At 41.6% G+C, this 26,084-nt stretch overlaps 1 protein-coding gene across 7 annotated transcripts; it reads right to left on the reverse strand.

The window, feature by feature from the left end:
- Positions 1-12,249: 12,249 nt before the first annotated feature.
- On the reverse strand, positions 12,250-25,933 carry LOC116622234 (zinc finger protein 226-like). Of its 7 annotated transcripts, none has more exons than XM_032388515.1 (7): positions 25,789-25,933; positions 25,198-25,246; positions 22,784-22,990; positions 22,578-22,634; positions 19,542-19,668; positions 18,369-18,461; positions 12,250-15,071 (listed from the first exon to the last, which is right to left on the reverse strand). In XM_032388515.1, the coding sequence occupies exons 4-7, from the start codon at positions 22,590-22,592 to the stop codon at positions 12,886-12,888; spliced, it is 2,421 nt and encodes an 806-aa protein (XP_032244406.1). In that variant the 5' UTR covers positions 22,593-22,634; positions 22,784-22,990; positions 25,198-25,246; positions 25,789-25,933; the 3' UTR covers positions 12,250-12,885. The 7 variants fall into 7 exon arrangements, with proteins under 7 accessions (XP_032244406.1, XP_032244404.1, XP_032244403.1 ...); XM_032388513.1 differs by having other exon boundaries at positions 25,033-25,246; XM_032388512.1 differs by having other exon boundaries at positions 25,033-25,246; positions 25,774-25,927.
- Positions 25,934-26,084: the final 151 nt, after the last annotated feature.

Raw genomic sequence — 26,084 nt, forward strand, 5'->3', positions numbered from 1 at the left:
TCTGTTACACACAACTATCTCTCATGAAGAACTTAGTGTGTGCTAGGGACTATCCCAAACACTTTAGACTCTGGGATTCTCTTGTCACAACTTTTTTTTTAGGTAAATACTATTACTTTTTTCATTTTACAGCTTAGGAGCCAGAGGCAGAGGAAGGTTAAGTAATTTGCCCGTGTTACTAAATTAGCAAGTGCTAAAGCCAGGTTTCAAAATTTGGCATTTGACAACCAGAGTATAATCAACATGAACAGATACTTCATTTCAATCTTTTTTTTCCCCTTCCTGACACCAGAGAGATATAGCATAACATGGAAATTCAGTTATTTTCACCTGCATTTCTATCCAGTGCTCTCAAGAGAAGTTCCAAATGCTTTAGCAAGTCACACAAACAGGAACCTTCCGTCCTTTTTTCCTCTTCAAATCCTCTTTCTATTCATGCCCAGCCATAGTGAATAACTTGTACTCCTACGAAAAGCCTCTTTGTATCTGCTGTTCATTATGTCATACCCAGGTGCTCTGTTCACTTCCAGGGTGTAGTCTTCATCTACAGCTTAAATATTCCTTATTCCAGTAAGACTTCTTGTGGGTTTTTGTCTTGTACGCTAATAAAAGCAGTGTGTAGGGGGGCCTGGGTGGCTCAGTCGTTGGGTGTCTGCCTTTGGCTCAGGTCATGATCCCAGGGTCCTGGGATCGAGCCCTGCATCAGGCTCCCTGCTCCGCGGAAGCCTGCTTCTCCCTCTCCCCCTGCTTCTCTCTCTGTCAAAAAAATAAAATCTTAAAAAAAAAATAATAAAAGCAGTATGTAATAACAAAGACTACAGGCTTGGAATCAGGCTGCCTAGATTAAAATACTAATCCTGCCACTTATTCTGTGAACTCTGTCCCTTTTTTCTCCACTTGCAAAATGGAGATAATAGAACTGAGATGAGGAACATCTTGATAAATACATGTAAGGGGACTGGAAACCCTACCTGACTCATGACCACCCTGTAAAAAGTAAATATTATCCTCAGATGATGGGAAACACGAATGAGGGATGGTTGGTTTAGTAACTTTGCTTTACAATCCTTAAAGTAGGGACACCTGGGGGGCTCAGTCATTTAAGCATCTGCCTTTGGCTCAGGTCATGATCCCAGGGTCTTGGGATCAAGTCCCGCATCGGGCTCCTTGCACAGCGGGGAGTCTGCTTCTCCCTCTCCCTGCTGCTCCCCCTGCTGGTGCTCTCTCTCTCTCTCTCTCTGACAAATAAATCTTTTTTAAAAATAAGAAGATCATTAAAATATTATCAATAATTGTACATCAATTTTTGAATGCTATGGAAAAAACTGGCAGGTTCTGCATCCCGCTAAAAGTGAGATAAAGGATCACTAAAATCTGTATTATTCCCTTTTCTTGTTTCCCAAATCCATTTTGGAAATTCTGAGTAAAATCTAACTGAGATGCAGGCCTGTGTTTCAGGATGTTGGGCAGCTACACTGACCACAAATACTGACCACAAAAACTTCTGCCAAGTCTCTGGCTGGGTGAGGAGCACACTGTAAAGAATGGGACACACGCCCTGCAACAAAGTAGCATGTACCTAAAGGAGAAACAAATAAAAAATGAAGATCTACAGGACTATGCCAAGTCAAACTCCAAATAAAGAAACCAAATTCATAATTACTCCCCTCCAAACTTCAATGTTTCTACACCTCCTGACTTCCTTATATAACAACCATCCTCCTAGTTGCCAAGAATGAAAACCCTGAAGTTAACATTTACTCTCCTTTGCTCTCCATGTACAATCGACATGTTAACGGATTTTGGACTCTACTGACTCTATGACTGGGACTTGGTTTTGGTTTAAAATACATCAGCTCTGGGGTTCCTGGGTGGCTCAGTCGGGTAAGCATCCGACTCTTGATCTCAGTTCAGGTCTTGATCTCAGGGTCGTGAGTTCAAACCCTGCACTGGACTCCACACTAGGCATGGAGCCTACTTAAAAGAAATGTCAGCTCCTCCTTCCCCCAATCCTCCAAGAAAGTATTTTGTGTGAGAAGGGGAACGGATGAAATAAGACAGGAAAAATGTTGACAAGGGTTGCAGATGACTGATGCGGGGTGCATTACACTATTTTCTCTGTTTGTGTACATTCGGGTTTTTCCATAATAAATATTTAAGGAAGAAATACCATTTGTAGTACAGCACCAATGCGTAAATGCATTACAAATGTTAACAGTGGTTATGTCTAAATCCTGAGGTTATGGGTGATTCCTATTCTTTCTTTTTTATATTTTTGTAGTCTTAATCTCTCTATAATGGGCATGCATTTTTCTATAATGAGAATATAAAGTATAAAGCCCCAAACCATCTTCCAAACCTGATAGAAAAAGACTTCCTCAAACCATATACAGAACTATTTCCTATGTTATTTTTTTTAAATGTACAACATTGGGTAACACCTTGGGTTCAAATGGCAGTTCTGCCTCTTACCAGCTGTAAGTTTTGGGCAAACAAGGTAAGCTCACCAAGAGTAAGTAAAAAGAAAAAAAAAGAATTTTCCTTGTCCAAAAGATGCATTCTCCCTGCCCTTTTTCTTAGAGCATTTCCATAGGAAACCCAGTACTTTTTGGATCTTTTCTCTGACCTTTAGACACACATGTAAATCTTGTTAGAGGCTAAATAAGCTTCTTACCAAGTTTAAAATCCAGAAGTGTTTTTCAAAGGTCTGGGTTTTAAATTAAAAAATTAAAAATTAAAAAATAAAGGTCAGGGCTTTGTACCCTTTAAATGTAAACGTCTGAGAAAATAATCCAGTGTCCCTATCACTGTGGGAGTTGAACCAAGGTGCTTCTCTCTGAACTGTAGATCTGTTAACAGGGGAGATAAGATACATTTCATTACTCCCTCGGATAAAGTCAATTAACTAAGATGATTCCCAAGTAAATTTAGCATAAATTTATCAAAGAATTTGCAGCAAATGGAGCAGTCAAGTCCTCTTATAGGAAGACAAGATATTGTTAATCTGAGAATGCATGTATCTAGTGGTTGGACTGCATGTATCCAGTTTTTAAAAATATAATGGTATAAAAAGCTTGTAACTGCTTGACTGTATAGTGTGAAACTTCATTCTTTGTAATCTCTTCCCCCAAATTACCTACTATACTGTGCTCTGAATGTGAGTATTCAGTAATAAGATAGCTTACTTTTCTACATTATGTAGAGAGGACTTTCCGTGTTAGTAGGATGTTTTATTCCCAACTACCTCTGCTTAAAAAAAAAAAAAAATAGCATTATCTATCTCATAAGGCTGTTGTGGTCATTTCATGAATTAATTCATGTAAAATGATAAGGAACCACTACCAATGACACTACTTGAAAGATGACAATAACGAGACCAAGAGAGATTAAGTAAATCGCATAACGTTGTTCTGCTAGGAAGAGCTGACTGGTAGATGAGCAAAGCCGGCTGGAGTGCTAGGAGACCTTCAGACACGAGACCCCCGGACCGTCCCAACCCCTAGCAGCACCAGGTGCTCCATGCGGGAGGCTTAGAGGAGGGGAACGCAAATCTCTCCCAACTCCACTCTCCTCTGCCGGCCGCGGCTTCTCCTACTTTTCCAGAGAACAGGGGCCCCGCTGGCTCCCCGCCCAGCCTTGGGCAGTTCCAGGCTTGGAAGTGTCCCTGGGATGGAAGACACATCTACTTGACAGGAAGGTGAGCAGCAACGTAGCCCTCCTACAGCGAGTCTCCTTCCGACTGGAGGGAACTCCTGGACCACTTCCCACAATTCCCGCGCCCCGCCGTCCAGAAGCGGAAGCGCTCCTGGCTACAAGGACCCCAGACTACACCTCCCAGAATGCCCGAGATGAATGACGCTCGAGCTCCGCCCCCTGAAGCGAAAATACTTCCGGGTACCCTGAGCGTCTGTGTATTAACTCCTAGAGGGCCAGAGTGAATCTTGGTGAAATTGTGTCATTTTAGGCTGTGAGTTTCTTCCTTGGTGCCTCCTACCGATTCTGTTATTGAAAACTGAGCAGCACTTTAGCCACTCGGGGGGGAGGGGCTCACGAGGGTCGGGGTAGGGTGGTGAGTAATCCCAAAGAGCTGCCCTGTAGCAGTAAAAATAGAACGGAAATGGATTGTCTTTGGTAGAGAGTGAAGACAAACGCCAAATCACCTCACTACTTGAAATTGGATTAGAGCGAACCTTTTTTGTCACACTCTTCAAGCACCTAGCAAAAACAAATGAAAATCTCTTCTAGAGAAAGAGAACATCATCCTAGGCTTCAAATTATTTCTATAATTTTAAAATGTATTAATACTGGACAAATAGTCCTTGAAGATAAACGCATTAGGAGGTATACAAAGAAACACTTCATAAGCTTCAAATTATCAAGAATAACAGCCTCAACGTAATATAAAGCAAACTTTAAAAAGCAAAATTAAGAGGCACCTGGGTGGCTCAGTTAGTTAAGCTACTGACTCCTGATTTTGGCTCAGGACATGATCCTGGGGTTGTGGGATCCAGCCCCATGCAGGACTCTCCACGCGGTATGGAGCCTGCTTGAGAGTCTCTCTCACCTGCTCCCTCTGCCCCTACCCCCCCCCCAAAAAAAACCAAAATTGACAGAATTACAAGGAGAAAAACATTCGCAATCAGAGTGGGAAGTTTTAATACCTAGGAGGAACTGTAGAGTCTTAAGAGCATTTACTAAAACAGAAGAGAAGCTGAAAATAAAAATGGAAACTTCCATCTCAGGAATTTAATAAACAAAAACTACAGTAAGTAGATGGAAGGAAATGATGAAGATAAGAAATTCATGAAATGGAAAACAAAATAGACTGAATTTTTTTAAAAGGCCAGAAGACCAGTCTATGAATAAAACAATAAAATTGATGAAATTCAATAAGAGTGACCCAAGAAAAAAAAGAAAGGACACATTACCAATTTCAGTGATAAAAATGGCAACATCAGTAAAGATACTAAGAAAACATCAGGGGAAACATTACAGTGATAAATTTGAAAATATATGTGAAATGGTTATAAACTCCTAGAAAAATCCACCTTAAAACTAAAATACGATGACTTTTTCTTTAGCAACATAACCTCTAAAGAGACTTACACAACAATTACATGTAATACTTAGCGATAAAATGTTGAAAATTTTATCTCTGAGGACAGGAATCAGAAGAGAATGCTGAATACCACCCTTTTAATGAAATTGTACTGGGCCTGGTATCCAGCAAACTGGTCAAGCTTATTGTGCATTGACAAAAACTCTTGTTCTTTTAGCCCATTCACACTTTGCAAAAAGATTCTTGCTGGAATATTTTATGCATTTGACAAAAACTCTTGTTCCTTTTAGCCTATTCACACTTTTCAAAAAAGATTCTTGCTGAAATATTTTAAAGCATATTTCAGAAATTTTTTTCAGTACAATTGAAATCCTGGACAAATGTGATAAAATATGATAAAATAATTTTGCACTTATCCTTTATTTTCCCCATGGAACACTTTCATTCACTCGTCTATCCCATAGGATATTATTTCATTTGATGTACAATTGACTTTTGAACAACACAGGTTTGAACCATGCAGGTTCTCTTATACATGGATTATTTTTCAATAAATATAGTACAGTACTATAAATATATTTTATCTTCCTTATGATTTTCTTAATAACATTTTCTTTTCTCTAGCTTACTTTATTGTAAGAATACAATATATAATACATGTAACATACAAAATATGTGCTGTTTATCAGTAATGCTTTGGTCAATAGTAGGCTATTAAGCTTTGGGGAAGTCAAAAGTTATATGCAGATTTTCAATTGGGTGGGACAGTGTCCCTAATCCCTGTGTTGTTCTAGTGTCAACTATTTCTTTTTGTGTGTGTTCTTGTGCAAAATATGTGTGGTGTGGTTTTGTGGGCACATATTTTTAATTTATATGTGGTATTGTGCAAAAAACTAAATTGATTTTTTACTTTCCTCATTCAGTAGTATGTCTTTAAGATTCATCCATGTTTTTAGCATACATCTAATCTATTTTTTTTTTTTAGATTTTATTTATTTGACAGAGAGAGAGCACAAGCAGGAGGAGCAGCAGAGGGAGAGGAGAAAGCAGGCTCTCTGCTGAGCAGGGAGCCCGATGCGGGGCTTAATTCCAGGACCCTGGGATCATGACCTGAGCTGAAGGCAGATGCTTAACAGACAGAGCCACCCAGGTGCCCCACACTAATCTATTTTATAGAACTCGCCTACAACATCTTATCTATTTACTCTTCCATGACAGACACCCAATTTTCCATTGGCAATAATGATGCAATACATCTCCATAGTCCTATACAAATGTATGAGAATTTATTTAGGACACATATCTAAGGAATGCATTTGTTGGTTCACAGCATATTCATATGCTTACATTTACAAATAATAGCTAGATTAACCTTTGAGAAACTGCTGGACTGTTTTCCAAAGGCTTCAGACCATTGTACATTCCCACTCACAACGTGTGATGGTTCTGATTTTTCCACTTCCAATCCTTTGGATATAGCCAGTCTGGTGAATGTGAAATGCTATCTCATTATAGTTTTGATTTACATTTTCCTAACAACTAATGATGTTGACCATCTTTTCATGTGCTTATCGGCCATTTCTCTGACTTCTTTGAAGAAATGTCTATTCAAATCCTTTGGCCCATTGTTGAATTGTGCTATTTGCCTTTGATTGAGTCCAAGGGTGGGATGTCTGGGGTTTCATGTGGGTTCACTCATTATTGGCTAAACGGCAACATACAAATGGAATTAGGGGATGGAAGAGCAGAAGCCAGGTCACCCAAGTGGTCAGTTATCTAGGTCACCCACGGCAACTGAAAGGGTAAGCTCATGGATGTAGATGGCCTAGATCCTCATCTGGTTGTTTTGCTAGAAACTATGTCATATAGCTGGCGATATGATTATTCAAAATGACTTTTCTTTTAAATGGATGCCTCAGCAATCAATAGCTTAATGTCAGGCACTTACACTCCAGGGTTCAGTACCAGCCAGTGTTCAATCAGGAAAGCTGTGTCACAATGATTTTAGAGATAAGGGAATTTTAAAATAGGAATTAAACCTTACACAAATGTGGAAGGAGGTATCAGAGTTTGTAGGAATTCTGAGAATCCAGGCACATCCAGCCACTGAGGCAGAACAGTTAACAGGGAACATGGTATAAGATCGGTGAATCCTGCAAACATGAGCCTAATTGCTACAATTCTTTTTTTTTTTTAAACACAAGCAGTGGTAGATGGAATACCATGAGGGAGAACACAGTATTTTGTAAGGTCCACAGATGGTGCTTTTGCAGAAGCACTGGAGCAGGAAAGGCAATTCCTTATCTAGAGCAACTTTTCTCCAGTGAAAACAGTGTGCTGTCCCTTCCATGGTGGAAGGGGTCTGGTGTAACCAAATTCCTAGCAGGGGGGTGGGTAATTCTCTTTGGAGAACAGTACCAAATTTTTCCCTTCTCATTCAACTGATCAGAGAACTCCTCATGAGGCCACTGGCATGGGCTGAGAGACGGGAGTCACAGTAGCCGGAAGAGGAGCTATGGCAATCTGAATCACTTGTTCAGGCAGCTTGTGACTTCTGTCTAAACCCAGTCTCATCTGTGTCACTGCCTCTTGAAGCTGAAATGCTGCTGGCATGCTCAAATTTATGACTTCGTTGCATGGTAATTTCCTGGCTCATGGCCAAATATTTAGTTTTAACTAGGGATCAAAGAAGCTAGAAGCTGCTTTCTCAGGAGTAATGCCATCTGCAGAGAATGGCGTAACATTGCTTCCAAATCCCAAATATGTATGCTGCGAGCTCCGTGCAGTGTCCGTATCTGTCACAGACACTTCATATGTCATCAGATATATATCAGGGGTCATAAAATCATTTCTGTAAAGAGCCAGACAGTTATTATTTTAGGCTTTGCAGACCACACAGACAACTCTCACAAATACTCAGCTCTGCCATATTAGTCTGAAAGCCCCATAGACAAAATGTAGAGTGGTCATGGCTATGTTTCAGTAAAATTTTATTTACAAAAACAAGTGGCAGCCAGATTTGCCCCTTGGACAGTAGTTTGCCAATTCCTGGACTCAACTGTGAACAAAGATTGAAAAGTTGGTATAGCTCTGAGCTGGGGCCATAAAAGCGTATTAATGGCCCTACCAGATGAAACTAAACTTCGTTGGATGATGTTTACTAACAGGTACAGAGGGGGAAAAGCACGTTAGCGCAATAGCTGCATATCAGGTGCCAGCAGATGTGGTGATTTGCTCCAGCAATAAAACCCCATCTGAAGCTGCAAGTCATGTCAAGTCCTAATTAAATTTACAATAATCCCATGTCATTCTCCAAGATTCGCCTGTCTTCTGCACAGGTCACATGAGTAAACTGAAGAGGGGTATGATAGAAAACATGACCCCTATGACTTCCAAGATACCACTAGGGGTACTAATCTCTAGAATCCCTTGAAGAATGTGGTATTGCTTTTGGTTTTCTATTTTGGTACATACAAGGCAGTTACAGTGTTTACTTGTCCTTTCTTATCAAAATAGTCCTTGTTTCATTGGTGAGGGAACCAAGGTGAGGATTCTGCCAATTGTTGGGTATTTCTATTGCAACTCTGCATTCTGGAACTTGGAAAATAACCAGATGATGGGCTCAGGAATCCATTCAGACTATCATACATGGACCTGAGCAAAAGCATCCATTATTTGTTGTTTATAAGCCCCACTATTAATTGCTGAGCACAATGCACTTGAGGTTCCAGGAGTAATGTCATCTCCAGTGTCCAGTAACCCCTCCATATTCTGGTTATTTCCACTTACCTAATATATGACCTCCATAAAATATAGCTGCAAGTCACTTTGAGGAAGTCTAGAACAATTTATGGTATACAGTTTTGGCAGTATATCAGATTCTTTAAAAAGGACCCAGCCTGACCTTTAAGGTGCTCTGGAAATGGGAACTGACCCACGTTATGGAATTGGCTGAGGGGCCACAACTCTCATGTTGACTCAGGTCAGAATAAGAAAAGCTCACCAGAGGATCTAGTTTCCTGCAAGGAAACCATCTTGGGGGAGATCATTACAGGTTCTTCAGGCAAGAGGAGACTACGTCAGAGCAGAGCAAAAGCTTCCTCCTAACGGCAAAGGAGACTCACCTAAGTTTAGAGGTCAAAGACCTCAACTTTGTTAGAACCTGCCCATATATTCCCACCTCAATTTTTCAGGATTCTATTCCTTCCCTTTGATGCCCTATAACGTAAAAGAATCTACAAGGTTGTGAACCAATCAATGTGTTATCCTTCAGTTGCTGACTGAATTTGACTTTGGGTCCCTTTTTTTGTTAAAAAAAAAAAAAAAGAAAGAAAAGAAAAAGAAAAAGAAATGCTTACTCTATATAACAAGTCCCCAAAGTCTTAATATGTAGCCACGCTCAAAACTAAGATAGGAAAATCCCCCAGAGGCCAAAATAAGTATGAGCCGATGGTGTCAAGTGGGAGTTGAAACTGAATGGCCTGCAAAGGTCAATGGAACTGGATACACAGAAGTTTAATCTTTAGTGTAGATGGGAGTCAAGGTCAGAGGAGCCATGCACACTCGGAGAGAGTAGTGAACTACCCATTATTACAAATGAAAGACTAGTTCTCTTTCACTGGCTGTGAAGAAACAGGAAGTCCCTATTGTTACCACCATCTTTGGACCAACCTAAAGAACAAGATCAGTCAGAAGGGCAGATAAAAGAATCAAAAGGAAACCATTCTGAAATCCTGACTGAACCAGGTTGAAATTCTGCTCTACTTGTGGCCTTTCCAGTTATGGGAGACAAATCTTTTTGGTTTAACACAGGGATCGACAGGTGTTTTCTGTAAAGGGCCAGAAAGTATTTTGGGTTTTGTGGGCCAGTGTTTGTCACAACTACTAAACTCTGTCACTGCAATGAGAAAACAGCCATAGATACATAAATGAATGGGCATGACGATGTTCCAATAAACCTTTAAAGGCAGTGGACCACATTTGGCCCACAGGAAACAGCTTGCCAACCTCCTGTTTAACACACTAAACTAAAATTACCTTGAGGGTTGATGGGCTATCCTGGTATCTACTAAACAAAACTCAACATGGAAGACCTAGGATTTCTCATATCTAACACAATTTGAGGTAGCATATACTTTACATAGCATGTGAAGGTGTGGTCCAAGAAGTCAACTTTGGAAACCATATATATATATGTATTTGCTGAGTAAAGCCCTTTAACCAAATAAGCGTTAAGTGTCAGTGAAATGACTAAGTAGGAAATGGTATTCAAACCCGCTCAACAGCTTGTTCCCATCATGCTAGATGCTCCCTTATGGGTATCTTTTCCTTAGGGAATCTTTGTTAAATTTTACCTCAAAACATATGTACTTTCATTCTCCATCTTTATGATTTGCCTACTCAGTTACTCTGTAAACAGTTTTCTCATCATTCCTTTTCTCCCACAGTTCAAGGTTCTCTGTGCCATGGTGTCTGGAAAGACTCAGCTACTTCCTTAATCAGACTGGAAGGGACTGCCAGCACCCTGGGATATCCATTCACCCAGTAGGGAAGTCTGACAAGAATCAGGATGTATAAATTTCCACTGTTGGAATTACACTAGAATCTTCTATTCACATGGACTTATGCTTAAACTTCAAATACATTAATTACACTCGCTAATATATGTCTCTCAGTGACCACAGAAATTTTTTTAACAACTGATTTCCAGAGTTCTATTCCTTAGTTTTGGTTTTATATACCACATGATGATAGAATTTCTCACTGTAAGGGGTATGTTCTTATAAATTTTTAAAATTATAGTTTACTGTTACCACAAAGTAACAGTATTTTACTATAAAACTGATGCTTAATAAAAAATCTGAGTAAAATATTGAAAAATCCCTGAAAATCTTGCCACTTTATATAGGGTAAATATCCCTTCACATGACTGGATGCATTATTAACACATTCAGAGACACACACATGTTTAAGGTATTTGATGTCCCTAAACTACCTTAAACTGTTACTTCTTCTATCTTAAGTCTTAGCCATCATTTTAATGAATCTGTTATTGCATAAGTTTATCAAAATATATTTATATAAATTCCTACTGATGAACATTTCCACTTTTACAAAATTAACAGCACTGATGTGCTACTGATCTTCTTCTCCTATTTGAATCTCCTAATCATAAATTCTTATTCTACCATCTCCTGATGAAAGGGATTCCACATTCTGGATTTTGATACATACTGACCAACTTCAAAAAGCAATTATTTCGGGTACCTGGGTGGCTCATCCAGTTAGATCGCCCAACTCTTTTTTTTTAAATCGTCCAACTCTTGATTTCAGCTCAGATCATGATCTCAGGGTTGTGAGATCGAGCCCAGTGTCAGATCCACTGCTAGGAAAAGGTGTGAAAGTCAGTCATGCCCCACTAACCAACGTGTTTGATAAAATTACCACATTCCAACAAATAATTTTTTCTTCTTTCTACTCCTGGGGAGAGGGAGTAATAGGGTAAAGAACTTGACAAAAGTAATCTACTTCAAATAGCCTCTCTACCCAAGAAGTTTTTTGTTGTTTTTTTTTTTTCCTGAAGTTTTAATCATTTACTTGTCAGAGAGAGAACACAAGCAGGGGGAGCAGCAGGCAGAGGGAGAAGCAGGCTCCGCACTGAGCAAGAGGCCCGATGCGGGACTCAATCCCAGGACCCCAGAATCATGACCTGAGCTGAAGGCAGACGCTTAACTGACTGAGCCACCAAGGCGTCCCTACCTAAGAAGTTTCAATGAAAGTAATGCTAAAACCCTTATTTAGAAGGCAATCACATCCAGTCTGGATGGAAATGTGGAGAATAAGAAACCAACGATCAATTCAACATTTACTAAGAAATGTATGTCATTAGTATAACTTTGACACTTAAACCCCTGCCTTGACATTCTTGAGAATTAAAATAAACAGTGTAGGGGCGCCTGGGTGGCTCAGTCGTTAAGTGGCTGCCTTCGGCTCAGGTCATGATCCCAGGGTCCTGGGATCGAGCCCCGCATGGGGCTCCCTGCTCGGCGGAGAGCCTGCTTCTCCCTCTCCCTCTGTCTGCTGCTCTGCCTACTTGTGCTCTCTCTGTGTTAAACAAATAAATAAAAATCTTTAAAATAAATAAATAAATAAATAAAATAAAATAAACAGTGTAATGGCTTATTGTAGGATTAGCAATCAATTTTCAGTCTATGCTGTCACAAAAGATGACTATCCACTGATTTTATGCAGTGTAAATTCAAAGTCCAAGATAAGACCCAACTTGGTAAGAGGCTGGGACAGACTGCAGTACTGAGTAGTTTTCTCGCCTTTCAACTGTCTCCCTGAATTAATTTTATTAAGGCCACAAGTAGGTTACCCGTTCTGAATACAAATTTTTATGAAATTCTGGAGGTGATCTCAACACAATTTTCAAATATACATTTCCCCCATTTATTAATTTAACAAATATTGAGCACCTCCCAAGTACCTGGCAATGTTAAGACTATGTAGAGAACAAGTCTCTGCATTTATGGAGCTTACATTCTAATGGGCATTAATTTTAGTGTGTCCATCATACTTTTCTACAAGCCCTGATAAAACTCATCCTTTCCAAAGCCTCTCCCCTGAGTAGTATTTAATAAAGGTCAAAGTTCAAACCGTACCTTACTATGCCACTTTCAAGTGTTCTCTGCTGTGTGGCCTCCTGACTACTGGGGTATGTTAAGCGGTGGCTCAAACATTGACTTTCGTGAAATAAATGATTTTTTCTTTTGAACTTCATGATTGGAAGAATTCACATGACACTTGGGTTTTCTTTTAAAAAATCATTTTATACAACTATTTCCCTGGGTGGACTCTCTGATGTTCTTCCCACTCCTATTACTTTTATAGGATTTATCACCAGCATGGATTCTGTGATGAATGGTAAGATTTGATCGCCAGCTGAAGCTCTTACCACACGTCTCACACTTGTAAGGTTTCTCCCCTGTGTGAACTCTCTGATGAGACTGCAGCTGTGAAGAGCGACTGAAGACCTTACCACACACGTCACACTTGTAAGGTTTCTCTCCAGTGTGGACGCTCTGATGAAGCTGAAGACTTGAGGCCTGACTGAAGTGCTTACCACACTCCCCACACTTGTAGGGTTTCTCTCCTGTGTGGACCCTCTGATGCATGTCAAGATTCAAGCTCCATTTGAAGCCCTTCCCACACTCCTCACATTTGTACGGCTTTTCTCCCGTGTGGACTTTCTGATGGGCTTGAAGGTGTGAACTGCGACCAAAACTCTTCCCACACTCCTCACATTTGAATGGTTTCTCTCCACTATGGACTCTCTGATGGGCCAGAAGATTTGAGGCCTGCCTAAATACTTTCCCACACTCCTCACAATTATATGGTTTCTCTCCTGTGTGGATTCTGCAGTGAATTTTGAGATCTGCTCTACGACTGAATCCCTTCCCACACTCTTCACATTTGTATGGTTTCTCGCCAGTATGGATCAGCTGGTGAATCTGAAGTCGGGAACTCTGATTGAAGCCCTGCCCGCACTCCTCACACTTGTAAGGTTTCTCTACACTGTGTGCCTTCAGATGGATTTGAAGATATGAACTCTGACTGAAGCCCTTTCCACATACCTCACATTTATAGGGTTTCTCCCCTGTGTGGACTACCAGATGAACTTGATAATGGGAGTTCCTCCTGAAGCTCTTCCCACACTCATCGCATTTGTATGGCTTCTCTCCTGTGTGGACTCTCTGATGTGCTTGAAGATTTGAACTCAGAGTAAAGCCTTTACCACACACATTACATATGTAGGATTTCTCTCCAGTGTGAACACCCTGATGGGCCTGAAGACTTGAAGGCCGACTAAAGCCTTTACCACATTCCTCACATTTGTAGGGTTTTTCTCCTGTGTGGACCCTCTGATGAATGTATAGATTTGAGCTACAAATGAAGCCCTTCCCACACTCCTCACATTTGTATGGTTTCTCTCCCGTGTGGACTCTCTGATGGGATTGAAGATGTGAATTCCGACTGAAGCTTTTACCACATGCATCGCATCTGAATGGTTTCTCCCCAGTGTGGACTCTCTGATGGTCCTGGAGATGAGAGGCCTGACTGAAGGCCCGCCCACACTCCTCACAATGATAAGGCTTCTCTCCTGTGTGGACTTTGCAATGAACAGTAAGTGCTGATCTACGACCAAAGCCCTTCCCACACTCCTCACATTTAAATGGCTTCTCTACAGTGTGGACTTTCTGATGGGTTTGCAGAAGTGAGCTCTGACTGAATTCCTTACCACACTCACCACACTTATAGCCTTTCTCTTCCACATGAACTCTCTGATGAATATGAAGAACTGAGCTATAACGGAAGCCTTTTCCACATTCACTACAGGTATGAGACTTCACTTTTGAGTGTAACTGCTGAGGAAGATCAAAGGTAGAGAGATCACTGAAGGATTTTTCACATTCATTACACTCGTAAGGTTTTTGTCCTGTGTGAGTCATACTATCCTGGTCCAATGTTGAAATCTTCATGCTGTCTTTCTCACAATCATCGTCGCTGTAAGATTGGTCACTTCTGTGTATTCCAGGATCTAGGTGATGTGAAATCCAACTGATGGGATCAACATCCTGTTTACACTGACACAGCTTATTCTTCATGGAAATTTGTTGGTATCTATTCCGATAACTCTGTGACTCAGTCAAAGAAGTTTTCCTCCATGAGTCCTGGGCTCTCAAAATTGGAAAGTCTGAGCTTTCAGTACCATTAGGACCATCCACTTTACAATTTAGTATACAGTTCTCATCTTCAGAAATTTGAATAGCGAGTCCTGCCCCAAGCTGGCAGGGGGAATCACCTTGTTTGTGAAGCTGAGAACTATTTATCATGGAGTTTTGACATCTGGATAGGTCATTTGCAATGTGTTGCCAGATTTGCCAGCAGGAAAGCTCTTCATGTGGTCCTCTGTCTTGAACGGTCCTCAGCTCACTTTGATCGTTCCCTCCTATAGGGACAGAATTCAGAGATGTGGACAAGTGAAAACTTTGTTCAAAGAGTCAAGATTTCATACTTAGGACACAGTACGAGACTTTAATGAACCTCAGGATGGTTCAGCTTATCTTTTTCACCATATATGAAATACTCTGGCTTATATAGTGATGGAAACCGACCACTTAGCATTAATGAAATCCAACAAAAACAAAATTACTGCCATCCGACACACGATTTAAGTCATTTTTCAAAAATTACGTGTCTTTCCCACCATAGCACAGTATCAATAAGGACAAGCATTTTGCAGTGTTGACAGCTTTTAACAGTGCCTAGCAGTTAGTAGGTGTTCAAGAAATGCATGCATAGATGGATCCCAATCTGATGTCTGAGATTATCTAGAATTCTAAATCCCAGTTCAAGTGTATACAAGTCAGAGTAGCAAAAGAGCTTTTATAAGTAAGGTATGTGAAATAGGACAAGAATGGGAAAATACAGTTTGCTAAGAAGATGAAAGGCTACACCACAGACAGCAGTATACCAAGGGGGTACTGAGGAGAAAATCAAGCGTGCTAAAGAAAGAAAAGCATGAAGATCCATACACTAGATCCTTCTGAGGCTTCTGTACTGTCTCTCTAAATGCCTTCCCCCACCTAAATGCCTGCCCCCACCTCAAAAGGAATCAAATTTTTTTTTTTTAAGATTTTACTTATTCATTTGAGACACAGAAATACAGAGAGAGCATGAGCAGGGGGAGAGGCAGAGGGAGAGGGAGAAGCAGACTCCCCGCTAAGCCAGGAGCCCGATGTGGGGCTCGATCCTGAGCCCAAGGCAGAGGCTTAACCATCTGAGCCACCCAGGTGCCCCAAAAGGAGTCAAATTTAGAGGTCAGGAAAGAATGCTGTCTCTTTGAAAATAGTGTGGAAAATTTTTGGATATAGATACATTGGCCTTCAACAAGAATGACTCTTTCTTTTTTTTTTTTAATTTTTTATTGTTATGTTAATCACCATACATTACATCATTAGTTTTTTATGTAGTGTTCCATGATTCATTGTTTGTGCGTAACACCCAGTGCTCCATGCAGAACGTGCCCTCCCTAATACCCATCACCAGGCTAACCCATCCTCCCCCCCCCCCCCCCTCTAGAACCCTCAGTTTGTTTTTCAGAGTCCATCGTCTCTCATGGTTCGTCTCCCCCTCCGATTTCCCCCCTTCATTCTTCCCCTCCTGCTATCTTCTTCTTTTTTTTTTCTTAACATATAATGTATTATTTGTTTCAGAGATACAGGTCTGTGATTCAACAGTCTTGCACAATTCACAGTGCTTACCAGAGCACATACCCTCCCCAGTGTCTATCACCCAGCCACCCCATCCCTCCCACCCCACCCCCCACTCTAGCAACCCTCAGTTTGTTTCCTGAGATTAAAAATTCCTCATATCAGTGAGGTCATATGATATATGTCTTTCTCTGTTGGACTTATTTCGCTCAGCATAATACCCTCCAGTTCCATCCATGTCATTGCAAATGGCAAGATCTCATTCCTTTTGATGGCTGCATAATACTCTATTGTGTGTATGTATGTATATATATATATACACCACATCTTCTTTATCCATTCATCTGTCGATGGACATCTTGGCTCTTTCCACAGTTTGGCTATTGTGGACATTGCTGCTATAAACATCGGGGTGCACGTACCCTTTCGGATCCCTACTTTTGTATCTCTGGGGTAAATACTCAGTAGTGCAATTGCTGGATCGTATGGTAGCTCTATTTTCAACTTTTTGAGGAACCTCCATACTATTTTCCAGAGTAGCTGCACCAGCTTGCATTCCCACCAACAGTGTAGGAGGGTTCCCCTTAAAATGACTGTTTCTAAGTGCAGAATGCAGTTTATTGGTGAGCTGGGAAATAAATTCCATCACTTACGATGTTTAGAAGAAACAGACTAGGAACTATTAGGGAATGTTTAGATGATTCTCAAGCAGTAAAGCTGTCATCGTATGAAATGCTTTCGAAAGTCGTATATTTACATCTATACACCAACACTACATCTGAGGATACGACGTAAGATCCATTTATGATTCCGTATGTGCATTTCGGAAGAAGCAAATGGGACGCGGCTGGGCAAATCTTTTAAGGGAAAGGCTAACTCACAAGCTGGCTATTTTCTGAGACCTTCCATTCCCTGATATAAGAGATATGGAAGGTGAATTTTTTTCCCTCCTCTGGGGGAGCTGCCTAAGAAGTGGACCAAAGAATCCTCTACCAAAAAAGAATCTCCTCCCCAGATGAGTATGCTCTGCTACTAAAGGAAGGTCACAGGGAAAGAATGGTGTTCGATTTGGTTACAAAGACAGTGCTACACATTCTGCACAGGGCTCTGCACGAGCTGGTGCGGGTCGACTCGTACAGAAAGGCAAACACACACACATATACCATAGGCAGCCGAGAAATTAGAATTAGGTTAAGAATTCATTTAAAAACAAAAAATATTTTGCAATATCCCTTCTTCACATGGATCTGTTCACCTCTTAGCTATTTCCGTGGAGGGCAGGCTTTCCTATTTATTCAACAAAGATTTACAGAGCCCCTGCCATGTACCAGGACTATTCTAAGCACTGAGGATAGTGAACAATCAACAAAACAAACAAAATTCCTCTACTCTTGAAGATTACACTCCAGTGAGGAGACAAAGATAAAATAAACAAATGAATAAAAATATGTGAGACGATGATCACCCAAAATAAGGCAGCGCAGAGAGAGTCAAGAGAGAATGGCATTTTCAACAGGGTGGTCAGAGTCCTCACATGAGATGAGAACTGAGTGACCTGAAAGAAGTAAAGAAGGGGCCTGAAGGGTTACAGGTGAGAGACTATTCCGGGCAGAGAGGAACAAGTGAAGGGCTCTGAGGCAGAAGCTTCCTTCGCAGGTCTGAGAAATGGCAGGGAAGACACCGTAGGCAGAAAAAATGGAGCAAGAGGAAGGACAGATGTATTTAGACACGCCGTGGGAGCAGACCACAGAGGACTCTCTAGAAGCTGCTTTAAGTGGTTTTTATTCTAAAGAAGCCGTAAGAGAATTTTGAACAGAAGACTAACATAATCGGACTTAAAGTCATAAAGGATCCCTCAGGCCGCTACTTAAAGCACAGACCAAAGAAGGGTGGGGGCAGGCACCACTGCAAAGACTTCTGCAATAATCCAGGACAGAGGGTTGGCACCTGGACACAGGCGACAGCACACAGGTGGCGAGAAACAAAACAGATGGACAGGTAACTGTGACAACGCACAGTTGCTTCGTTCTTACCTACATTTCTCTCTATCTGGGTTGCTGTCTTCATCAACCAGAGCCTCTCTTCTCTTTCTATGTGCCATTGATCTCGTTTAAAGGGCTGATGTCCTAAGAACATGCAAAATCACGAGTTAAAATGAATGCAACTGAGCCACCCAGGCGCCCCTCCACGTGGATTTAATTTATGGATGGATTAGTAATAAAAGCAACACTGTGACTTTTGGACAGTGGATTTATCAGTCTATAAAGTGAAGCCGACTTCAAAAAATATATCCTCAAGGTTTGTACTTATATTAAAACAAGGGCCTTCAGGGCGCCTGGGTGGCTCAGTCGTTAAGCGTCTGCCTTCAGCTCAGGTCATGATCCCGGGGTTCTGGGATTGAGCCCCGCGTCGGACTCCCTGCTCCACGGGAAGCCTGCTTCACTCTCTCCCATTCCCCCTGCCTGTGTTCCCTCTCTCGCTGTGTCTCTCTATCAAATAAATAAATAAAATCTTTAAAAAAAAAAAGGGCCTTACCAAGTATATAAATCTGTTTTTTGATTATAACTGTTAATTAAAATTGCAAGTAGGTATGTTAAAAAATAAATAAATAAAATAAACATGCTAGAACTAAAATTTACTGGAAATTTGAGTTCCAACTGCATATTCAAGGTATCGAAAGTGTGTTTTTCAAACCTTTTTTTAATCATGACCCATTGAAGAAACAGCACTTACTTCATGACCCAACTACATACATAGACATATGTACTATCCAAAGAAAGTTTGAATGACCTATTTCTAACCCATGTCTGTTTTCACTGAATCTCCCAGTGGCCCTCACACACTCATGCAATCAACCAGTTTTTTGCTGCAATGTGTCCTAAGAAGTTCTGATATTCTCTCTCCTATTGATTTCATTCAAAACTGCTCATAGAATTCAGTAGATCAGTTTTAGAATTCACTAATGCGATAGGAGTGAAATCTGAAATCAAATTGACAAGGTGTAGCAGTATACTGTCCATTTATAGTCCTTCACAAAAACCCAAATGAAAAAGACCTGAAAGATCCTGTTCAGAAAGATCAGAAACATCCTGTGTCCCACAGGAATTAGCAAAGTCCAATCCCCAAACTCAGGGAACCATTTCAAGAGCCCCAAAGCCTTAAAACCCCAAGGTGACAAAGATCCTCCAGAGGGAGGCTGTTCTCACCCACTGAGACCAGGTTCCTGAAGTTTTCTAACATGACGTCCTGGTATAGCTTCCTCTGGGCAGAGTCCAGCAGCCCCAGCTCCTCCTCTGTGAAGGCCACCGCCACGTCCTTGAACGTCACCGTCTCCTACAACAAACACATACAAGCTCAATCTTTTTTTTTTTTTTTTTAAAGATTTTATTTATTTATTTGATAGAGACACAGCGAGAGAGGGAACACAATCAGGGGGAGTGGGAGAGAGAGAAGCAGGCTTCCCGCTGAGCGGGGAGCCCGATGTGGGACTCGATCCCAGGACCCTGGGACCATGACCTGAGCCGAAGGCAGACGCTTAACGACTGAGCCACCCAGGCGCCCCCACACAAGCTCAATCTTATACCCAAGGTCCACTGCGAGAGGTGGGAGGATGGGTGGGGACGGGTGGGGACAGGTGGGGATGAAGGGTGGGGAGGTGCTCTGGCCCCTGAGCAATCTGTAGATTTCCCAGCCCTTCTCCTTCTCTCCTGCTGATGCCACACACCGATCTTCCTCAGCCTCATCAAAAGTGCTGCTCTGGAAAAGAAAGCTCTATTTACCTGGCCCTCTCAGTGAGCACTGTAATAAGCAAACTCCCTAGAATTCTAACAGCTGCATCCTAAACTAAAAAGGTTTTACTTTTTAATTAACACTGCCAATTACCCCAGAAACATTGAACAGTTTAGCCCCAGCAGTGTTTGATAGCACCTGCCTTCCCACTGAAGTGGGAACCACGTCAGGGTGGCGTTCTTTGTGGAAATAAACCAAAAGGGCATGCCAGGTCACTGAATGAGAAACTCTCTCTCCTCCTGCATCTGTCTTCACTTGAATACCATACTCTGACCCCAGATCTCTGGTGTTGTGTGTGAATTTAAGCAGATGTCTTTTTCACAACTGCTTGTCTTTGTATCTAAAATGAAGATAGGGGCACCTGGGTGGCTCAGTTGGTTAAGTGTCTGCCTTCGGCTCACGTCATGATCTCAGGGTCCTGGGATCGAGCCCCAGGTCAGGCTCCCTGCCCAGCAGGGAGTCTGCTTCTCCCTCTTGCTCTGCCCCTCCCCCCTCTGCCCCTGCCCGGCTTGAGCGCTCGCAGGCTCATGCTCTCTTTCTCAAATAAATAAAATCTTTTAAAAAAATAAATAAATTGAAGATAAAACCAAGCACCTCTTTATAAAATTGTTCTGAGGTGTCAATGCAGTGAGCGACAAGTCCTTTAGTACCCCTGGATTTTTTAAACTAAGGTTATGTATTACTTTGATTAAAAAAAAAATACACTGGGGGCACCTGGGTGGCTCAGTTGGTTAAGCATCTGCCTTCAGCTCAGGTCATGATCCCGGGGTCCTGGATCTGAGCCCATGTCAGGCTTCCTGCTTAGCAGGGAGCCTGCTTCTCCCTCTCCCTCTGCCCTCCCCCTGCTCGTGCTCACTCTCTCTCAAATAAATAAAATTTTTAAGAAATAAATAATAATAAAAAAATACACTAAGGAAAAAAACAGTAAATAAAATACACATAGGGTTTGTGACTTAGGCATGAATGTGACTTAGGCATGAGTCTAGCTCTTTAATTAGAAAGCTTCTAACAGGGGCGCCTGGGTGGCTCAGTTGGGTTAAGCAACTGCCTTCGGCTCAGGTCATGATCCTGGAGTCCCGGGATCGAGTCCCGCATCGGGCTCCCTGCTCAGGGAGGAGCCTGCTTCTCCCTCTGACCCTCCCCCCTCTCATGTACTCTCTCTCATTCTCGCTCTCTCAAATAAATAAAATAAATCTTTAAAAAAAAAAAAAAAGCTTCTAACAGTATCTTTTCTTGTGAAGCTGAAGTCTCATCCTGACGCACTGTGCCATATTTGAGTATCCTACCAAAAAATATCCAATGCACCAGATATAAAACATACCTCTTCAATTTTGAGTACTTGTTAAGGACAAAAAAAAAGGCAGTAATTTTCAGGACTGTTTTTTGAGAAATAGGTTAAATCAGGAGAGACTTTTAAAAAATAAAAACTTAAAAAAAATTGTTGCATAGTATTAAATAAAAAAAAAAAGATTCAAGTGTATGTTATGGGGTTGGGGGATTGACAAACAGATGAGAAGGAAAAAAAGTACAAACTTCCAGCTATAAAATAAGTCAGGGGATGAAAAGTACAGCATAAGGAATATAATCAATAATAATACAATAACTTTGTGCAGTGACAGACTGTAATTACACTTATCATGGTGAGCATTTTGCAATGCATCTAATTGTCAAGTCACTGTATTATACACCTGAAACTAATATGTCAACTACGCTTCCATTTAAAAATAAAACAAAATTTAAAAAGTAATAAATAAATAAAACAAAATAAAGATATGAAAGATTTTTTAAAAACCTTAAAAGAAATAAAGCTGTATCTATGTTATGAATACAAATACACGGAAGTAGTGAAGTGCAAGATTATTTTCATTTCTATTTAGTTTTCTACTTTTTTTTTTTTTTAAAGATTTTATTTATTTATTTGACAGAGAAAGACACAGCGAGAGAGGGAACACAAGCAGGGGGAGTGGGAGAGGGAGAAGCAGGCTTCCCGCCGAGCAGGGAGCCCAATGCGGGGCTCGATCCCAGGACCCTGAGATCATGACCTGAGCCGAAGGCAGATGCTTAACGACTGAGCCACCCAGGCACCGCAAGTTTTCTACTTTTACTTGTGAGATTAAAAAAATAATGAAATAAAAGCTAAAACCAAAACCAATTAAACTTAAAAGTCATAAAGAAAAAAGCACCTGACACACTCAACAAGTCCTCAGATGCACTCTCCTTAAAAGAGAACTTGTGTCCAGTCTCTGAGGACTAAAATGACATTTTTTTTTAAAGATTTTATTTATTTATTTGAGAGAGAGAGAGAGAGAGAACGAGCAGGGAGCCCAATGTGGGGCTCGATCCCAGGACCCAGAGATCACAACCGGAGCCAAAGGCAGATGCTTAACCAACTGAGCTCCCCAGGTGCCCCTAAAATGACATTTTTAACAGTAAGAAAGGCAAGCTCTACTCACCTTGAACATGTTCATATTCTCTTTCCTTCTGGCGAAACAGAATCCTAGAAAGACAGACTGGGAAAGGAGAAAAAAGTCAATGGAAACTTGTCAAGTATGTCATTAACCTATGGGACAGTGCAGGTGAACATGGCGTGATGAGCAGAACTCGGCATGCGTACCAGATACCCCCCCTGACCCCTTTCAGTAGGAGTTCGAGGACCAACCTGCCCAACCACATAAATGGCCCCGTCCCAGTGTGCCTGTAGCTTCTGCAGTAGTAATTCTTATTCTGGGCAGGGTATAAACTGAGACAACAGCAGTAAGAGAAGGCTTCGGAGTCAATATGCACGGGCTGAAGTCCTGGCTAGGCTATTCACTAGCAGTGTCATCTTGGGAAGATGATTAACATCTCTTTGCCTCAGTTCTGTCACCTGCAAGTGGGGGAGAACAATGGTATCAACCTCATGGGACTGCTGTAAGGTAGGAAGCTATCAGAGCACTCTCAGTTTCTATTTCTTTCCAACTGCAGAATGATATTCTATAGTTTGAAATTATCCCTATAAATGTGATTTCTACCAAGAGAATATTGTTAAAATATGTGGAGTTCACAGGTTGTTGCTCTGTCATGTCATGAGTCAGGGACTGCTCAAAATCTCTGGCTGTCTTCCTGATAATTTGTTACCTCAACAATAATATCTAAATTGACATGGCCAACTTTTTATAAAAAGGTATAAAAATAAGTGAAGTTTCTTTCTAAGCAGGAAGTGTGCACTTTTGACAGGTAGGCATTGAGGTAAAGAAAACTAATCAAGCCCAAGATGTTGCAACAACAAAAAAACAGGTTGACAGTCCATACCTAAGTTAAATAAAAAAGACAGGCATCTGAGTTGTAAACATATTGTCATAAATAAAGGAATGTATAAGAAATAAACAAGTGAGAAGAGAAAGTTCCCCCGATAGCAGAAGGCAAACCAAAAAATGTAGAATGAAAGACAGTTCAGAAAATCATCAATGGATGCTAAAAAAATGGTGAAAGTTTGGGAAGAAGTAAGATAGTCACATGGTCTCAAAATATTAACTGGCAGATACCTTACCGAAGAAAACAAAGTTGAAACCAGCAATTGGGACAAACCCACAAACGGACACGTACTTCCCATGATGCACTGAGAAGGGGCCTCACCACTTACTTCTGTAGCATCCCTGCTGCTAATGCAGAGCCTGAACCTAATCATAAACATCACATAAACCAAAAAAAGAGGGACATTCTACAAAATAATTTGCCAATATTCTTCGTGAATATCATGAGCTAAACAAAGTCAGAGGATTCATTCTATTTTTTTGTTTTGTTTTGTTTTAAGTAATCTTTATATCCAATGGGAGCTCAAACTCACAACCCGGAGATCAAGAGTCGCATGCTCTACCACTGGACCAGCCAAGTGCTCTGGAATCATTCCAGATTAAAGGAGATTAATGAAATAAAAACTAAGTTTAATGCATATCACAGGACTGGACCCTGAACTAGAAAAAGAAAACTGCTCTCAGAGACTTTATTGGGGAAACTGGGAAAACTGAATATGGGCTGTGGATTAGATACCAGTGTGTTATCAATGTAATTAATTCCATTTTGATCAGTTTCTAGCTTGCCCTCAAATGGTTCAGCAAAAAAAAAAAAAAAAAAATACAAGTATGCAACACCCCAAAAATGGCACTGGAAGCTAGCAGGACCAACAGCTAGAACTTGGTGTTTCCCACTAATCAGCGAGAATCTGACAGGGCCACTCAGTCTCAGTGATCGTGATGAAGAAAAGGACAAGAGACTCCGTAACACAGAGACAAAGACATTCTACAATGACAGGAAAAAAAAAACAAACCCAAGAACTGCCCCCCCCCAACATGAGTGACTGACTACTTTATTAATAGTGACAACTGAAGTCTCATTTTGTTTCTCCCATCTACCAGCTAAAAATAATTACAACATCCAGTCATCAACTTGCTTCTGCTTTCGAACAGCATGCGAACCAGAACAAATCCTCACTGCTTAAAACTCCCCAACTCAGCTAACACAAGCCAAAACCCTATAAGCAGCCCCACCTAATAGCCTTTTACCAAGACACCTGGGTGTGTGGGCTTCTTTGCTTCAGCAAGCTAAAGCAAACTTAACTCTTTGATTACAGGTATGTTCCTGGGAGGTTTTGGCTGACGGTCACTAACAGAGCAAACAGGCCAAACTTAAGTAATTGACAGGCACCAGGGTGACTCAGTGGGTTAAGCATCAGGCTCTTGGTGTCCACTTGGGTCATGATCTCTGGGTCATAGGATCCAGCCCCATGTAGGGCTTCGCAGTGGGGAGTCTGCTTGAGATTCTCTTCCTCTCCGTCTCCCTCTGCTTCTGCCCCTCCCCAGCTCGTGCTGTCTCTCTCTAAATAAAATGAATCTTTAAAACAATAAAATAAAGTAGGAAAAACAGCAGTACCACTTAGCAGAGCCACTGTGTGACGGAAATGTGTTCATTTGCGTAAAGCTTTTAGAATCGAACTTAGCAACTAAGGCTCAGCTACAATCACTACTCAAGTGCGTGTGCCACGCATTCTCCAATTTACGCGACTATCTCAGTAGAAGAATGCCAGGTCCTTCTCACGCGGAGCTGATGCCTCCTCCTCCGCGCAGCGCTTTTTGAGAAGTCAGGGCTGGGGAAGGAAAGGAGGTTGCGATAAATACCAGGTTTGTGTTTCCGTTCCCGATAAATCACACTCCCCAGTACCAGCTAGAAGCAACTCTCCTTCCAAAAAAAGGTCAGGAGTCCAGGACAATTCAGCTGCCTGGGCTCACAGAACCTCACTGAGAAATGGGCGCTTCTCGGATAATTACAGCAGTATTAGTAACAAGAAGTCTCCTGCCAGGCAGTTATAAACCTTTTACTTGTACTACCTCGCTTCTTTCCTCACAACACTGTATTCCTCACAACACTGTATTAGGAAGGTATTACTTTTACTTCCCTTTTACAGAACAGCAAACCAAGACACAGAGGGATTAAGTAGCCTACCCAGTAACCCACCCGTATGAAGACGGCTAGCTCGCAGGTGGGGAGCCAGGACAGGGGTGCAGAGAGCCCGGGAGACCCTTAAACCCGGAGCAGCACAACCAGAGCCCGCCCCATCCAGGGCAGGTCCCCAACGCGCAAAGAAGTTCCGCCCAGGAGAACGCGAATCCCTACCCTGGGCTATCAAACCTCCGTTTTTAGCCGCTCTTCCTCTTTCTCCCCAAATGAAATGCTGGTGGCTGCGGGACCCAGGTGCGTTTTCGGGAGAAGTTTGAATGGGTCGTGGACAGCGGACCTGAAACACTATAATCAGGGAAAAGATGGCTGCTACGGCGTCCTCCTGGGGCGGAAGTGCCTGCGACCAACCGGCACTCCTGGACTACACTTCCCAGAATTCCCGAGACCCACCTTCTTCAATGGAAGTACCTGCGACTACATGGAGCTCCTGGACTACACTTCCCAGAACTCCGCAGCACCACCGTCTT

Source organism: Phoca vitulina, unplaced genomic scaffold, assembly GCF_004348235.1.
Source record: "Phoca vitulina isolate PV1807 unplaced genomic scaffold, GSC_HSeal_1.0 scaffold52, whole genome shotgun sequence".
Lineage (NCBI taxonomy): Eukaryota > Metazoa > Chordata > Mammalia > Carnivora > Phocidae > Phoca > Phoca vitulina.

What these genes read in the sequence shown, in the direction of transcription:
- LOC116622234 (XM_032388515.1), bottom strand. An exon ending in CAGGAACCTGGTCTCAGTGG is followed by an intron (nt 18,462 to 19,541) that starts GTGAGAACAGCC and finishes GCATGTTCTTAG; the next exon opens with GACATCAGCCCTTTAAACGA. An exon ending in CCAGATAGAGAGAAATGTAG is followed by an intron (nt 15,072 to 18,368) that starts GTAAGAACGAAG and finishes CTGTCCCTATAG; the next exon opens with GAGGGAACGATCAAAGTGAG.